The 18,631-nt window shown below is 42.3% G+C and overlaps 1 protein-coding gene across 1 annotated transcript in view; it reads right to left on the bottom strand.

The window, feature by feature from the left end:
- Nucleotides 1–17,629, bottom strand: part of LPCAT1 (lysophosphatidylcholine acyltransferase 1) — a 1,148,174-nt gene extending 1,130,545 nt beyond the window's left edge. Inside the window, exon 1 of the mRNA XM_069620435.1 lies at nt 16,739–17,629. Within this exon, the coding sequence (XP_069476536.1) occupies nt 16,739–16,864 (126 nt within the window). The 5' untranslated portion in view covers nt 16,865–17,629. The remainder of the gene's footprint in view (nt 1–16,738) is intronic.
- Between the last annotated feature and the right edge of the window lie 1,002 nt (nt 17,630–18,631).

The raw sequence follows: 18,631 nt of genomic DNA, 5'->3' as shown, positions 1-18,631 counted from the left end.
TAGACACTGAATGCATTGCAGAATATTCAATAGCCGTTGCAAGATATGTCACAACCTCATCAAAGCTGAGGAGACAGAGCTAAACAACCTTTGGGGTGACATCTCATCCGACAAAAACCCTTCACAAAAATGTAACAGCTTTAGTATCAAAATTCTGTAACACAGAGAATGTGGGTACTCTGAAGCTACATATGGTTTAACCGGTACATCCTTATATGGGAAATCTGAAAACATTCCCGGTCTCAATCTTGGTCCAGCTTCATCGTGGAAAGAGTACTTTAATCCTATCAAGAAATGGAATCAATTGCCACAAATGGTCCCATAAAAAATAATCTGATTGACACATACTATCCAAACAGAAGTAATGCTTTGGAAAACCTGTGCCTCTGATATAGCCCAAAACCATGCCTATAAAAACAATGTAATGCTAGATGAGACAACTGGCAGATACTCAATGTTCAATGTGAAGGAAGCCCAATAAGGTTTTCAAAACAAACCCAGCCTAAGTAAACATGTAAGCCTAATTAATAATGTAAAGTTATCATTTAAATTTACACAGCACAGATACCTTTATTACATAGCCCTACTGCAACTATTCAAAACTTGGAGAAGAGGAAGAATTGTTAGGTTGCCATGACACATTTGAAACTCCGTTCAAAGCAAATGAAAGCATTTAAAAAAGGAAACTTTTAAACAGTACAAAGAAATGTTGGACAATGAACACTAGCAAGAAGAAGAAGAAATAGAATTAATACTGAATAAAGACACTCCTGAAGGGAATCAATCATCTCCATCTCCTACAGGAATCCAAGAACCACTCATTCAAAATGAAGCAGAAATAGCAATGAATGAGGTAGAAAACACCATGCATCAATCTAAAGGAAATGCATCAGTGCTCAAATCAGAGTTAAATGATCAACAAGTCACCATGTATCTATCTAGACGTCACTGAAGAAACTGAACATGGACTAAAACATGAAGAGAGTACTTGCAGTTGTGTATGTAAGTGGTGAAGCTGTTTCTGGCAAACCCATCTTAATTCAAACAAACAGAAAATGTGTAGAAGACAAAACAAACAACCTTTCAGCTCTTTTAAAGCCCCTCGCAGGTCTAGCTGCTTACAACATAGGAGGTGTAACTTTACACTGCCTACTCCACCTCCCAGTAGAACACCAATGCAAATTAGATTATTACAAATGTCAGCATAACTGCAACTGAGGTACACAGAATTCTATGGCCAATGAATGTCCTCCTAGTAGACAAAGAAAGCATGGTTTCCAACCTAATGCTTGCTTTAATTCATCTAAGAACAAAGAAATCAAAATAACTGACTATGAACAACTCTTCAGAGGAAATCATCCTATTGTTTTTGGAGACATCTACAGTTAACACCAGTCAAAAGGCAGCCCATGTTTAAATCATTAGGAAACAAAGAATGCCATAATACACAGAGCAGCATCAGCAATGTCAAACTGTGGCGTCATTTTTGCTACAGAGAACTTGCACAAAACATGTGTCAGTCTGCAGATCTAATATATGCACACATTTTTTAAAATAGCATTGGAAATGGTATGCTTACTGAAGACGGAAAATCATCCTTGAAAAGTGGAATACATGAGCTGTATGGACAAAACACCTGTCCCTGATGTGATTGAACAATTAAGTCAACAAAAAGAAATCTGCATGCGCTGAATACCAACCCTTGCAAGCTGTAACCAATTCAACAAAACAATGCTGAAAAGAAGAGCTGCAACCCATAGTCCATATCAGCTCCACAGACAAACTAGAAGTGCAAGCAACAGCACGACTAAATATCCTAGAAAAATGTAGCTCAACGTCCTCAGATTTGAATCCTTTGGGTCATTTCGGTATAGATTCTAATTTGCTTCTGCAATTATCAGTTTCATTTTATTTGAATGCTCTGTATGTTTAATATGAATTGATTGACTTTTTAATAATCTAATGTTATATTATTTATTCATGAAGTTGTTTATTTTTGATGTGTGTAAAATGTCAGATTTGTCTTGGCTAATGCACAATAAACAAATAAAAATTATCTCAAATACAGCTCGATTGGAAAAACCATTAACTCTGTGCCTAAACTGCAAAGTTATACTAATACGTAATCTTGACGTAGAACAAAGGTTTAGTCAATGGAGCAACTGGAACAGTTGTTGGCTTCCAAACATATGCAAAAGAAAATATCCAATTTGTCAACATCCATTTTGACAAACTTATAGAAACAAAAATAAAAATTCTCTACACATCAGCACATTTGCTTCTTTTCAAAGTTATGTACATACTGGGAGAACAATTCTCTCAGTCTCTTGCATATGCTGTCACTATTCACACGTCACATGGTCTAACCGTCAACCACGCCTTGGTTGATACTGGCAGTATAGACTTCAAAGAAGGAATGAGATATGTAGCACTTTCACATGCCAGTACACTCAGTGGTCTTGTCTTACTGGACTTTGATGCAAACCAAGTCAACACTGACATTCCTTGCATGCTAGAATACAACAGGCTATGTGCACTGTATATGTCACATCTGGATACGTAACCCGTATCTCCCAAAAAAAAAAAGCTTCAAAAGACAGGTAATACTATGAGAAACCATAAGATCATCCAACAAATCCAGACCAAAAAAAAAAAAAAAAACGAAAACTATTGCAGTACCATCAAAAGAAACAGACAAAATTATCAGGTCTCTAAGTTTAGCAACACAGCTGTAGTAAATTGCTATGCAAATGTAGCAATCAATCTTCAATTCCAATTGCCAATTGTGGCCAGCATTTACTTAAATTACTCATCCCAGTTGTACTTAAAGATGCTCATCCTACACAGAAGTGCCACTAACAACCCTGACACAATCTACAGTATCTCAGGCATAAGACAGGAATTGGAATGATATGCAGGAATGGTTACATTCACCATAAACACACAGAAAAGATCCACAATAATTCTTAATGTACTTACTACAAGTACTAAAAACAAAAAACATCCCTATAAATTAAATCTTACACATTTCATACACGTGGAAACATACATGCACTCTGTGCAACCATGTTTCACAGGAGCAAATACCCAATGAATGATTTGTATATGTATCTATACCAAATTGTACTTCAATTCCATTTCAACATCTTCTCCAAAATGCAAATAATGGCATACTATGCTCTTTTTGCAATTCAGACAATCAATCCAACATATAAAATAGATTCACATGCCAAATAATGATTATTATTTTTTTCAAGATAGAATGCAGATGACACTAAATCCAACTGTAAATTGACCAACTTTACACAAAGCCAAGTGGAAAGAAACACTTCACAACAGTATGCATAATATACTACACTGGTGCCACGACCACTTCAAGCCACTTTATACTGCATATAACAACAAATTGGTTGTTTGAATGTAACAAAACTTCTGTTACTCAAAAACATAGATTACCAGCAAATCTAACAAATGCCTGCTAATATTCCTCAAACCCACATGTACTCATTAAATTGCCCTTAGAATTGACAATTACAATAATATGCAGTTAGAATATGCCAATGGGTATCCAACTACTTTAAACATAAGTAAAAACAGAAAGCTAATATTCCTTAATTGCATTACCCATCACTTAATACACCCATACAACCACTGTAGAAATGAAACAAACGTTAACACAATATTAATTTCAGTGATATTGAATTGTTTTTTTTCAAATCCACCTTGGATTTTTTACCATTGATTACAACCTGTCAATACAATAACAGTGTATCACACACATTTGTTGTAGAAAACATAGTACATACAAGGTACTACTTATGTGGGTCAAAAAAGTAAATGTGTAAAACCTTAATTCATGTTTTGCATGCTATATTCCCTTTTCTTTACAGACAAAAAAGCTAATATTATACCATTCTTACCATGTGAAACAAAGTACACCATTTTACCCATAGCTAGCAGCCACATTCAACACAAGGCATGGTCACAACAATATAGTTAAACCATGCCACAAATAATCTACCAACGTGCATAGCTATAGTTACATTACTTCACAAGAACATCAAAGCAAATCACTGTTCCAACATATTACATAACACCTCCAAGGTCAAATGAAGTCTGCGGACCAATGTTTGTGTTTGCAACGGCCGCAGATGGTAAGAAATGGCTGCAGACACAGCAACAACCCTGCGGCCATTTCTAACTGACAACAGCACTTACAATTTTTCTTTTCTTCACTCCCCCACAACCACTTTCATCCTCAAAACAACCCCAAACAAATTATCCAAAGTGGTTTTCTGCTGCAGTGTCACAGACAAGATGCGTGGCTCATGGATCCAATAGGTCATCCGTTTCAAAAGTTTTACGGAGCTCGCGCTTTTAATTGACCAATCAGAAGGCGCAAATAACATCCACAAACATAACATAGTGCCTGGTTGGCCCAAATGCATCACTGAACTAGGAACGGAGTACGCTGACCGGATGGAGCCATCAATTTCTTTTCATCCACCTTTTCATCATAAAATAATAATAATAATAATAATAATAAATCAACTGCACAGATTAAAAGCAAATTTGCAAAAGCATGCTTTCGGGACCCAGCCACCGCTCCTGCTGCTAGTTTGATCCTAATCCGTGCAGCAGTTTGGGCTCTAGGCACAACCAAAACTTTTTTCCATTCAGGTCTATCCGGATTTCAAACATTTTGGGACATCACCTATAACCCCCACCCTTGACAAAATAGCACAAAACTCGCAAAATAATTCATAAGTGTCTGTACTTTGAAATGGTTTGTGAGGATTCATACAGCGCCAAAGTTATTAGCTGCCCAAAAACTGTTCTTCCTAAGAGTTGAGCAACGTAGTCATAACTACAGGGTCGCTACAACAGACCCTGTAAAAGAATATACATATACGGCAACGTTCACGGCACTATAGTTACATTGACTATTGTATTCCATAGGAAATCCCAAACAATTAATTGCTAGTAACATTTGACTTGTATGATAGATTTTCCTGTAATTTTGCAAACAAAATTTTACTCACAGAACCCCAAGACTGGAGCTTTTGGGAAAGATTGGGTTAAAAAAATAAATAAAATTATTAAGTTAAAAAAAAAAAATCATTTTACCAAAGAAAAAGTCACATTTGCATTCAAACGCACAGCAGGACATGCAGGATGGAATTGGACAAGGTACGAAACAACTTGGAAACAAAGGGTTAATTTGATTTCCAGGAGAGGTCTGGGGTTATTGCGTCCAGTAGTTTTTAAGTGCCCCCCTTCTGCCAAAATTATAGCAAAATCTCCCATGATGCAGTGCAGCAGAGAGGATGACGGGATTTTCAGAATGAAAAAGCAGCCATTTTTCCCCAAAGTTCTATTGCTAATATCTTTTGACTTGCTGGATGGATTTGGATGACATTTTCAAAACAAAACACCATCATTTCACAGTTTTACCCCATTAATTTTCCCATAGAGAAAAAAAGCACTGTATGAACAGCCACAGTGCGGAAAACACTAGGCAGAAACAACTCAGGCACAAAGCGTTGAGTTAGTGGTGTAAATCCATCCAGTAGTTTTTAAAATATTCAACATAGAACGGGTGCCCCCTCCGCCTTAAAACCTTAATATCAATATTGGTGATTTGCAGCAGAGAGGTTAATAACATGTTAGATGGATTTGTATAAAATGTTATAAACAAAGCGATTGTAAAGGGCCCCCTCCAATTGCAATTTTAGGTAGCAATTTGTCAAACAAATGAAAACGTTATTAAGAATGGTGTGAACAGTGTGAAGGGGCCGCAGCATGTATAGCGGCCACAGCCGGGGCCACCCAGTGGTTGTAAAAGAAACATCTTGGGGGAGCATATACAGGACACGGGTGAAGGCTGTGGCCACCGGCCACGGACGAAGGACATGTCTATTGGCTCGTACAAAAAACTATTATAGAACAAAACCGTTGAAATTCACTGAAAAAAAAAAACTTTCAAGTGCAGTTAAGTTAACCAGATGTAATGCCACAAAACCCTTGAAATGTAGGGGATGTGGGAATTCATGGCCAGCTTAACTTGACATGTTCCAGTTGCAAAGTCCATGAGCACATGCATATTTATAAGAGAAGGTATTCGCAATGACATACAAAATGACATTATGGGGGACAGCTGAGTTATGCTGGTCATGACTTCTTACATCTGCTGAATTTCAAGAGTTTTTGTGTGTTAAATCTTGTCAACTTAACTGCACTTTAACTGAAGTTTTTTCAGAATATACATCTCTAGATCTTCGTTAATGATGAAATAAATCACAAATAGAAGGCTCAGATTTTACCATTTATACGTTTTTATTGGCCCCCAAAAAAAGGTATAGAGGAGTGTAGGGACTGTGAACCCGTCCAGTCACTTATAATAAATACAATCAGCATCTTTTTAGAATCGTTAAACATGGGACAGCAAACCAGCCTCCTTTGTTAGAAATGTGTGATCCAGAAGAGTGCGGTATAAGTATTTTACTGGGCTTTGTTGCCTCGTTGACGTGCACTCTTTAGCGATCAACAACTAGATTACTGATCCCATATTGGCCCTTGCGGATATGTTGACTTTTACTCAATAGGAGTAAAGTGGCGCACTCGGTTCTCAAAAATCAGTGAAGGCACCTAGATCACATAAACTTTCTACCAAGTTGTTTAAACATGAACCTATGCTATGGGTCCCATGGCCGACTATAGTTTACAATGTAATTAACACCCAGACCTGCCTGGTACGCGCTTTTGGTTGGGAATTTACATCGTTTAAGAAGGAGAAAGAAGTAACACTGCAAACTAGATAGCTTCAAAAAGGTGTACAGCATTGTGCGCCATCAAAGACTGAAACAGGCGGCTACTGGAAACATGGTTTTAACTCACTAGAAGGCACACTTCCAAAAAGCTACAGAAACCGTTGACCCGGTGTTTTGCCTCCAACGTATTATACAGCAATTAAGATACTTTAAGAAAGTACCAGCTGCACCTCCTCAGAGGTATTCTTCCCTTCCTCTCCTTCCCCCAGAAGCTCACTGTCTCCCGAGCCCTGGTTCTCTCAAGGCTGGACTACTGTAACAGCCTCTATCTTAATCTGCCTGCCTCCACTCTCCGCCCTCTGCAACTTATCCAGAACAGAACTGCGAGACTTGTCCTTGGCCTCAAGCCCAGGGACCGTATCTCTCCAGGACTGAAATCTCTTCACTGGCTCCCAGTGGCTGCGAGGATTAAGTTCAAAACCCTCTGCATTGTCCACAAGGCCTTCTGGGGCTTGGGGCCTAAATACCTTCAACTCTCTCTTCCTAAATATCTTCCTTCACGAGCCCTTCGCTCATCCGTCTCCAACTCCCTCATGGTCAGCCGCTTCTCGAAGCAACGAGCTGGGGGTAGATCTCTCTCCGCAGCAGGGTCCTCCCTCTGGAACAGCCTTCCTGCCTCCCTGAAACTCGAGGAGAACCATCTCCGGTTCCGGAAGCACCTCAAAACCTTCCTCTTCGCTTCTGCCTTCTCTCTCCCTCTCCCCTGCTAAACCTGCTTAACTCCCCACTGAATTCTGCTCTAAACCTGCATCTGGGCCACTCTCAGTGACCTCGGTCCAGGGCCCAGCCACTCTCCACTTGCACTGCCTCCCTGGCTCCCCCTGCACTGTGGGACTGTCACTGTATCCCTACAGCCCCCTTCCCAGCACTTGCTCTGCACTTACCTCGCACTTGCCACCAGCTGGCCCTTTTATTTATTATTTTATTACGCTACTTACCTTGTACTGCACTTTCCCCCCCACCTCCTCCCCCTGCACTTTCTCCTTTTCCCCTTACCTCTGCACTTGCGCGATCTGAATGACACCTGGCCTAGTAGGATCGTTTGTCTGTCTTCCCCTTGTTTCCCTCCCTCCCTGCCTCGTCGCGCCTTGAAACACTTGTGTATAGGCGCGTTACAAATACCATATCATATCAAAGAGGCCCTTTATAATCTTATTATAATAATAATAATTTAGCATTTATATAGCGCTACGAACCCTTGGGTATTTGAGCGCTGCTTATTATTACCCACGGTGTGTGGTGCTCATTTATCGACCTCGGAAGGATGAAAGGCTGAGTTTGGCCCTGCGGGGATTCGAACCTGCGTCAGCAGGCTCTTCATGGATGTCACAGCAAGCACTCAAACTGTGATTGACCACGTGCAACAGCCAGCTCTCTGTAACATCTGGATTCTTTTGAAGGTCCCACTGACCCCGTTTCAAGCAATTAGAAAACGAAATACTGACAATTCCCCAACGGTCAAGAATGCGGGAAGGGTTATGAACTCACAAGACTTTTTCCAATTTAAGTAGTGGTACAGCAGGGCTGCTTCCCTGGCACACCTATTTTGTTTGTACATTGAAGGAGCCGGTTTAAGAGATTACAGCCTTGGAGGCAAATGCCTCCAGGTTGAATGGTGATCCACTGGGAATAACGTTATATGCTGGTGCAGTCATAATTTTTAAGACCACCCCCCCATTGCCCCCGCCCCCAAAGGACTTCTAAAACAGCTAGTAAAATGTCAACAAATCTTCCAGAAGAAGGGCTGAACCAAAAATATAAATATATGCATGGCATGCAAAGTAAGTGAAGTGCTATGGCTCAACTTTTCTCTTGCAGGGCAGTCAATCAAATTGGTGAATAGGTTGGATTATTTGAACTCTGTTTCAGTAGGAAGGAATATGGGAGTTAAAGTAATTAGGCAAATGCCAGGAGACACGGGCAAACCTTACATTTTGAAAGCACTATGGAACACTCGCTATTTCACTTTCATTGGAGGTCTACAGGGCCCAAACAAAATCAGAGGTTTTATATAGTACAGAGCTCTGGGCAATACTCCAATCTTGGCTATTTCAAAGGCGAATAAGCTTTGCCCAAAACTACCCCAAATCTACCACTGCATAAGCAAGTGGAATGTACAGGAATTAAACATGAGGCACATATGAAGTCTGTTTTGTACTGGGAAATACTACAGAGCTCCCAGACACTGGTCAAATATCAGGAGGCCCTGCTGGACATTGTTCAGACTGCTTAGAAGACCATTTGGTTTTGGGTAAGGAAAGTAAATTCTTGCACAATAGGAATTGGCATTGCTGTGGGATAACAAGTTTTTCCTAATAACCACATCTTTGTTGTAGGAGCCTTAAATGTACTGGGTCACTTTGAAACATTGGGAAATAATCAGGAGTCTACCCAGACAGAAATAATGTCTTTAAATCTAAACAGAATTATGACCGAGACTCATCTTAATGAAGATGAACTTTTAAACACGAAAACACTATTAATTTGGCATTAACGCACGGGGAATACATATAGATGTACATACTGTGGGGTCATAAGAAGATGTAGTCTATTTAATATTCTTTTGTCGACTGCAGCCCTACACATAAGAGGTGTATCGGCCACTTTTACTCCCTAAAAAAGGCAAATACTCCCAAAAAATAAAAGCAGGGAGTCAAAATACTCCCAACAAATAACGTGAAATGGACACGTACGAGTGTGTGCCCCTGCTTGCACTCAACACAGCTCCATGGATCCTTTTGGACCAGCAGTGCACGTAATACCACAAGAAGAAATGCAATGATTACTGCCTGACTGGAAGAAGTAAACCATAGGCGCAAATACATAATTATAACAAAACCATTTCCGTTTCCCAGTTGAAAAGGTTTACTCACTTATAAAATAGTCCCATTCGGAATTGGGTTTACATTGTTACTCCCTAAAAAATCATTTTAGTCCCAACTTTGAAAAATAGGGAGTAAAATACTCACACTTCAAAATCATCTGGGCCACTGGCCGAGTGTATAGGTTCATAAGGAACCAGTGACTTAAATCCTGCCTTTAAGCTAATCTGGTTATGACCCTGAGATGCAGATTTCGTACATCAACCAGCAAAGCTCAGAAGGTCTACACAGATAACCATTGCTTCCTAGCATCAAATCTATGGAGAAATGGTCCGTCTCCATAATGAACAGCTACATTTGTAGGTTTTGCTTGTAACAAGTGCAAAACATAAAATTGCTCCTGAAATTATATTATGATTTTACGTTATTGGGTTTTGGGGATTGATGCGCAATTCTTTGAGGAAACTGGCGTATGGTATATTTGTGCGACTTTATTGTATGGTTCACTGATGCACCTAAACAGGGGGAGGGCAGAAATCAAGTTGCAAGCTAGCTATAAAAAGTCCTCGCCCCTTCAATTCTATTCCTAGACAGCACACCCTCTCTTACTCGCCAAAAGTCAAATATCACAAGCCAATGGCTAGTGGAGCATGTACATTTTGAGCCCTGCCCCTAAATATATCTATAATAACCTGCAATAGTTAAATCTGGGGCCTAAAATCCAATACCGCAGTTGGGAGTGATGAATTTGAAAACTGCATAATGACTTATGTTACGCATTTAAACCTTGTGTATGTCCTTTTTAATGCTTTCTTTTGTTCTTTTTGAAGATGACAATATATGCCAGGAAACCTTTGTTTTATGGGGTTTAATTTGCTTTATGCCGCAATAAACCAATGATTATTTTAATGACAATGAAAAAAAGAAATAATGCATCAGTACTTTTTGCTTTGTCATTGTAGAACTGGATTTAAAATATAATTCATGAACTAACTTTATAACATAAAAGCGTTTGTAGCTCATGCATACATTCATATCGAATATTTATAATAGTTCATCAGTTTCAAAAACAATATGTAAACATTGAAAATATGTATAAAATCAAACATAGGTGGGGGGTGTTCGCAGCCAGTGCCACACGCATGGTATACTTATTAACACATGAGCCTGAATCAGACTTGTAAGAGCGGCTACTCGCATACATGTATGTTAATGTCTGAAAAGCATTGGCACATTCTGAAAAGTACCAGCTAAGGGGAGCATATATACATTTCTCTCCATATATTATATACAGTGAATTCTGAAGTGCCTGGCTCTTTCTGAAGTAACTAACCTCAAAGCAGAAACAGTCATGAACGCGTAAGGAATTTCAGGAGGTAAATGCTTTAAGAGGTCCTGTTTTTCCCCAGAGCTTCATTCTTTCCGGCCTGATGGAGGCGCCTGAAGATTATGAAAGTTTGCAAATAAACGAGTGTTGGCCTAACTAAGGTATCAATCTGTTGGTTTCGACCAGCCCTTTTTGTACTACCCTTGGATGACGCGTACAAGCTATATATCATTATGTCATGGGTTTGGTCCCATTATCCCCATTGATGCCACCAAACCAGAAGGTCTCCCATTCCTCGTGTGCCACTTGATCATCCTTGAGGGTCCAGGAAGCAAATCAAGTCCAGTCCCCATTAGCGTGAAGAGTCGCGTCTGGCCGAGTTCCTTCTGCTTCATTCCTACACGGGATGAGGCGCCCATCCCCCGTGTAATCAGTGATGGATTATACCACGCCAGATGGGCTAGTTTAATGTGGAGGAGCGAGAGGGGGGCTAGAAACGGCATTCATTAACACCCACAAATCGGTCATTTCTGCTCATCTTTTCGATGCAACACTGAAATGTCAAGAAAGGACACGCTCCTAACAAATATGCCACAGACAGTGGGTGGTTATACGGAAAACAGTTATTTAATTTAAATTCAGACATTTAGAATTCAAGGTGTAGAAAAAAAATATATATCTGTAACTTGGTGCCTGTCCTGTGTGGGGGTGTATGGACCAACCAACTTTTAGATGTTGCTCTCACAACAAAGAGAGCAATGCTTGACACTTTAAAACGTCCAGTACATTTTCCTCAATCTGCGCAAAATATCATTTTTTGTCCAATTTACTCATTCTAATTTGTGAAACCATGCCAACTTCTGCTTTCCGATTCCCAGTGCCTCCTTCCGAACGCCAAACATCAATCAAATAGGCACTTCCTCTATAAACAGAGGGCATGTCAATCCCGAGGCACAATCAGGGCATGCGCAGAGTATTTTTTTTAAAGATTGGAGGAAATGGGAAGGGGCAGCTCACATGGTCAGCCTGGACCATAAAACGGTCTTAGGCACCAATAAAAAAAAAATGGCCAGCAGTTGCAAATGGATATTCATTCATATATTTACAGACTGTTATAATAGTACCCAAGGGGTTGTTTTTTGTTAAAATGTGAACAAATTGTGATATTTAAAGAATATTTATTCAGCAACAGTGATCAAAACTACTAGCTGCATAGTAGACTCCTCAAACTGGCCCCCATCGGCCAAAAAAGTAGCTAATTTTGACTGGCCTACACTAGCATTTTGCATTTTTGGTACGGTCATCGCCCTATTGCCCTACAGGCCAGTCCAAGCCTGCCGGCTCATCCATAATGGGTGAGGGGGCGTCCACCCACTGGCCACCTCACCCATTGTGGAGGAGCCGAGGAGCCAGCCCAGTGAAACACTGAGCACTCTCTCAGCTGCTTTTTCCAGCTGAGGGAGTGCTCCTGGGCTGGCTGAACTGTCAAAGGGAAACACTGCCTTTGACAGTTCATTTCCCCAGCCTCACATGATCACTGAGCCATGCAACGCTGGGGGTTTTTTGCTTTGTCAGCCTTGAATAGCTCATTGGAAATGCTGGCTGGGGCACTGCATGTGCGAGGGGGTGCTCCTGCGCCTCCTCGCACATACGGGCAGAGCAACCTGGAGCGGGGCATTTTAGCATCCGCGCGCTGGCCCCTGCAGAAGGTACGTTTATGGCGATTTATTTTTTATTTAAATGTATATGGATGTTTGTACGCTTGTGTTATGGGACTGTGGTGGGAGCAGGATGGGCGGGAGCACTGGGATAGTGGTTGGAGTAGAGTGGGGGGAGCCCAAGGTCTTTACTGGGAGCAGGGTATGGTGACGGCACGCAAACGTTCATAGCAATTTCTACATAGTGTCCATCTGGAATTTTTTTGGGGGGGGGGCCCGGCCTGCCCAAACTTTGCTCAGGGGGGCCCAGGCCAAAAAAGTTTGAAGACCACTGCCTTAAATGTTCACATCATCCGCCATCATGCAAAGACACTTTTTGAAGCCAATCATGGCAGTGAGTGTCTTCAAAGCAATGATAAGAAACAAGGTAGGTAGAGTAAACAGAAATAAATAAAATTACTGTTAAGTGACTTTCAGGGTAGTAGTGTGACTGGAAGTAGACTTGGAAACTTAATGGAACCTTCACCAACTGTGACACAGCCATGAAGTCTTTTCTACAAGAGTGTGCCCCAGCAACGTTGCCCACTTCTAACCTCATGTGTAAGCAGCAAAAAACCTGAGCATTTGGGACAGAATGCAAAGCAGGCCACAAGAAAGAAAACAAGAAGTGCCAAAGTTTCCCGCAGGTAAAATATAATTGGGGGGGTGGGAGGGGTGGGTCAGTGACTTATTCTGGAGAAATGCAAACCCTACCAATTGTTCCATTTCTACAAATATTCCAACACTGGTAGGATATTAACTACAAAAGAACATGTCATATCTTGAGCCTGCCACTTGGTAAAGGACATATTGACTGAAGGTACGTGTTACATATTCCAATAACACAAGAGCAATGTAGGGAGGGATCGACCAATCAGAGGGCAGGCAAAGCAACACGCTTGAAAGTCTATCTACACAATCACGATTTTTCTTATTTGACAACATTTCTACTAGGGCCAACAGCCTGGTGTCTATGGAGATAAAGCCCCATAACTAATTCCAGGTGGGTCTGAATCTCCAGTAACCGATACCAGGAGTGGCTTAGCTCCTGGACTGGTGTCATGTTATACTAAACATCTTTTGTAGTGCGCAAGTCACTGCCATAGCATTCTTACAGCACAAAGGCTTATGCAGATAGTAAAGTTGTGCTTCCCCACATGGCATAACCAGACTTATCTGTGGAAGAACGGGTGGTGGGGGTTTAAGGGGGTAAGACAACATAAAGGGAGCAGATAGAGAAGGCTAGAAATTAATTGGCAAACATTTGGAATGGTAGGTGTGTGTGCAATCATTGGTAATCAATCAAATGAAATTCTGGTCAAGAGAAGAGGAAATAACCCACCTCCCCACCCCACGTCCTGGTTAAAATAAAATGTTTCCATGAAGGCAGTTTCAGTGCAATAAATCAGCGCATGGTCACGAGACAGACTTGAGACGTGGGCTAGCATGCTCTTAGAATAATTGCAACCCTGACAAAGTTTTTGTGGTTCAACTCAGCAAATTGTACACTTGCCCACTCTTTGCCACCAAAGTCGTTCCCTTCAAAGCCCTGATCAACTTTTTCCTTTAAGTATTGAATAGAACAATACAGGAGGTTGGTGAAATCAGAGTAGATCACAGGTATCACACGTCTATTCCCTGCAGAGTCTTGACGTTTACACACCACAGATCTGGGAACATATTGGTTTCAAGATAATTAGCAATACTTCCTTTTTTTTTTAAAATGAATGATTCAGAATGAGGTGAAAAATGACAAACGCGAGCTTTAATACTAGCCAGGCCTGAAAGTAACCCGCTCCCAGCAAACTATTCTTAGACACCAAGAGTGAACCATCACAAAGGCCTTCTTTTGGTTCCCCAAGCCGACCGGTGCCCTACAAACATACCCAAGTGGAGTAACTGTGTTTGGGAACGTAAATAAGAAAGGGGCATTGGGGACATCAGGAACACAATAAGAAAAACGGGCCATAAACATAAAAAGTGATAGTTGGCATCTCATGTTGAAGTTTGATTTGAGCACTATGTACAAGACCTTTGTTTAACCAGTAAACTCCAGCTAACTAGATGGTGGCAGATACAGAAACACTGTTTTAGCGTCAACTTAACACATTCCATTTTTATCCCCCAAATGTAAAATGGGCCTCCATCAATGAGTTTGTAGGGTCAGGCACCTCCCACCATAAGACTTAAGCAAATTAGGGTGGAATGTGGCAATAAAAGGTTTAGCAGAGAGGTGCAATAAAAGGCTGCCCCCATGATGAGCAAAGACCAGCTGCTTTGACTGTGTACTTTTGTTTAGGACCTGCAACAATTGTTTTGTAAGGGCATTGGGGGCTTCCTCAATACTGTGCATAATCGCGGGCTACTGATACCCCAGTAATGAAAGACCCAATCACCCTAGGGACTCTCTGCAACAGTTAGCCAACTCAAAACTTCTGCAGCAAAGAGATAACATTGACCACAAAAACGATGCAGCCGGATAACAGATAACATGTTTGTGCCACACTGTCACTGTAACTAATTAATGTTACAAAAGTCATCTACTAGCAGTTTGCTACAAACCTTGGCCCGCCCAGTTACCAACAGAAGAAAAAGGTGTGGACAATTCCGGGAGCCCTGCATTCCCCTTGCCCATTTAAGGGATCCATAACGTAAGCCATTTTATATATGTTATGGGTATTTCTATAGCGGTAAAAACCTACTGGAGCAACTAAGCGTTTAGCACAATACTCATAATGGTGAACTGCCAGCAAAAACAGGAGTTATTTTAAATAGCTTCTATTATTTAAATACCAACTAACGGTTAGTTTAAATCACATTGGGTATGAATGAATTTCTTTATTAAAATTCGGATTTCTTAAAATTCGGATTTCTCCAATAATAAACACAAAAACAGTATTTGGTGCATAGAAATTACTTCATGCAGTAAAAATTGGTTGTTTGCCCCAGTACTTTCTATATCCTAAATGTGGTAAACATCCCAAGCGATCCCAACTCTAATTCAGTGGAATGTTAAAAGCAGGTGATATTTAAAATCCCGCAATTTGACAGGTACCACCATGGTCATGAGTCCCTCGGTGTGTGAATGGAGATCTAACACTGTCACAGTGACCAATTATTGTTACAAAAATAATCTACTAGCAGTTTGCAAAAAAAATGTGCCCAGCTACCAACAGAACAAAAACATGTGGACAATTCTGGGAGCGCCAGGCTATCACCATGGTCACAATGAGTCCCTCTGTCTGTGAAGGGTGATCTTCGAAGTTCCTATTAAACAATCTCACTAGGGCGAATATTTTTTCCTGGCTAACCACACAAGACCAACATGTTCAGCGATGTCTAAAATGTACACGACATGCCAGCTTGAATGTACAAGAAGGCACGGTGGGTCCAACTAGTGAAGTTGACACATTTCCTGACAGGGATACAATGTGACGTTTGGCAGGCTCGTGAAGCGAACTCAGCGTCGCGGCCAGTCACGCCAAGCCCGAGGCCCACGTACTAACACAGGCATCATTATCCCCGGAGGCTGCCCTTGCAGTGCATGGGGAATTCCTAGGCCTCATGAATATGAATAGCTCCCACTCCCCTACCCCCCTCAACAGGCACACACGCAGGGGCCCGAGTCTTCAGCATCTGATGGGCATGTATGCTGCACAGAAGGCCCGCTCTTGTGAATTATGCAAAGAAACCTCATACTCGCCTTCCCTGGATGTCGAGGCACTCACCCAAGGCTCATCAGTGAAGCGTGGGCGTCTCGCTGCTGTCAGGAAAGTGCAGCGATTTGCCATGCAGACCGGCACCTTTGCGACATGTGGCATTGTTCTTACATAAAACACAATGGTGCATGTTTCATTACGAAATCAAATACACTGTAGCATGGCTTTGGTTCACTATAAAGGTTATCACGAGATGTTCAGGTGTCAGGCGCAGTGTTGGTGCAAGGAACTGATTTACCACAGACCAAGAGACAGGTAGGTTTTTATATAAAGCGACGATCGGAAGGGATACGTTTATTATTTGCAGATATACACACAGACGTCGCACACACAGAAGACCTACTTTAGCTTTCTGCAGCGGGGTGAAGCGCAGGTCATGCACAAAGGGGTTCCTGACCGGAGGAGCCAGCTCCTGGCCATGGCGACCTCCCAGCTCCGACGAACACCTCCTAGTCCTGCTGAGCCTCATGACGGACGCGGGTGCTGGTACTCGGATTGGGTAGTGGCGTGAATTGGGAGGCGATAGGGTACAAAAATAATCCCTAAAATCAGCAGCAATAAACGAAATTAGAGGCAGCCAAATTGTGGCAGAGGCTGAATAAATAATAAAAATCAGAACGTAGTATGAGGCGTGCTTTTAGTGTCCAATAATAAAGGGTTGGGGCGTCGTAGAATGGAAGCTCGCAAGACTCGGGGGGGAACGAACCCCCCCTCCTTGTTCAAAGGAGGAGCAGTATGAGATGAGGACAAAAAAGAATGGACCACACTGGCGAGCAGAGACAGCAACAATCACGCAGGCAAGAGGAAGAGGTTTCTCCCCGAGCCGGGGGCGTTTCCAAACTAGGCTCCCTTCAATGATGATTACAAAAAAAAAAGAGTGGTGCGCAGGGCCTGGAGCAGACACGTCCCCTGCGGGGGGAGTGGCGCAACGGGCGTGCTCAACTGCGGCTTGCTGGAAAAGCCCTCTCCCCAGCAGAGAGACGCGGCGCGGGGGGTGTAGGACGGGCTGCAAAGCCCGGGGGATTAACGAGTCTCCCTCTGTCGCGCAGCCTCCTCTCCGTGCTGCTTCTGCTTTCCGTTGTTTTGTTGCTTCCTGTGAAGCTGCCGCCACAGGCTTCAAGGAGGAGAGAGAGCGTGAGAAGTGGGAGGCGGAAGGTCCCCGCTCTGCTAGGAGGAGCGCAGGCGCAACAGGCTGAGGTACCAGCGCCAGTCGCTGGGGGAGGCAGGCTCGGGTCTCCTCGTTTGTTGCGCGCCAGCTGATGTGGATAAACATCGCGCCTTTGCGGGCGCTTGGACAAAGATCCTGTTGGAAAGTCTTTCGCATTGATACGCAGTTCTTCATTGCTCCCCAAACAGCAACGTTATTCAGCATGTCGGAGTTGCCAGGATGTCCGGGACACTATGCACCACTTCACATTATAGGTATTGAGTGATTACAATACACATGTGTAAAGCTGTACATTCACCCAATGATGGCCCAGGTACATACATGAATAACCGTAGACTGGACGTGTATGTGAAAGTTACTTTATTTACTTTCATAAAGACCTTGCTGACAGCTACTGAGGGTAATGCTCTTTATCTACTCAGTTGTTCTACCCTGCGGGGGAGCGGCGTCGCAACAGTCTCTCTCCATGTCGTCTCTCATTCCTCACTCTCTACATCTCGCCTCTCCGGTGCATCCGCTCCCCGTCACAAGCCGTGAGTGTCGCGACGCGGAATGGAGCGCGTGGCAGGATGTTGCGCACTACTACATTGTCCCCAATTGTTCTCATAAAGTTCACCAGAGCAATTGTCAATAAAGTTCATACCGACTGAACCTCTCGGGAACTCTCGTGGTTTTCTCTCCGCCTGAATGTAAGTCTGTATCTTCTCCAAACAGTTCCCCATCTTCTTCGCCTCACCTCTTTTCCACCCTTCTGCTAGGCAGTATTGTTTCTTTGCTAGTTGATGCTTTGAGCTCTTCGCTTATCTTGTGAGGTGAAGCACTGCACATTCTCAACTGGGTGCTTCGGTTACTTGTTTTGGTTCTTCTATTCTGGTAGATTGCTACCCTGGCCATGTTCCACTTCTTTCCTCCTTCGATTGTTGTGGTAAAGGTGAAGATTCAGCACTGCCGGGAGGTGGGGGGCGCCTACCAGTTGTGGGACTGATGGCATTCCTAGGGGTGGGGACATCATTGACAGCTGAAAAGTGTAACTTATGTGCAGTGTGCGCAGGTGGAGCTTTAGAAGTC

The sequence above is a fragment of the Ambystoma mexicanum genome, chromosome 5q, assembly GCF_040938575.1.
Source record: "Ambystoma mexicanum isolate Mex_15411 chromosome 5q, UKY_AmexF1_1, whole genome shotgun sequence".
Classification (NCBI taxonomy): Eukaryota; Metazoa; Chordata; class Amphibia; order Caudata; family Ambystomatidae; genus Ambystoma; species Ambystoma mexicanum.
The sequence above is the reverse complement of the archived record's forward strand: the minus strand, read 5'-3'. Positions and strand labels throughout refer to the sequence as shown.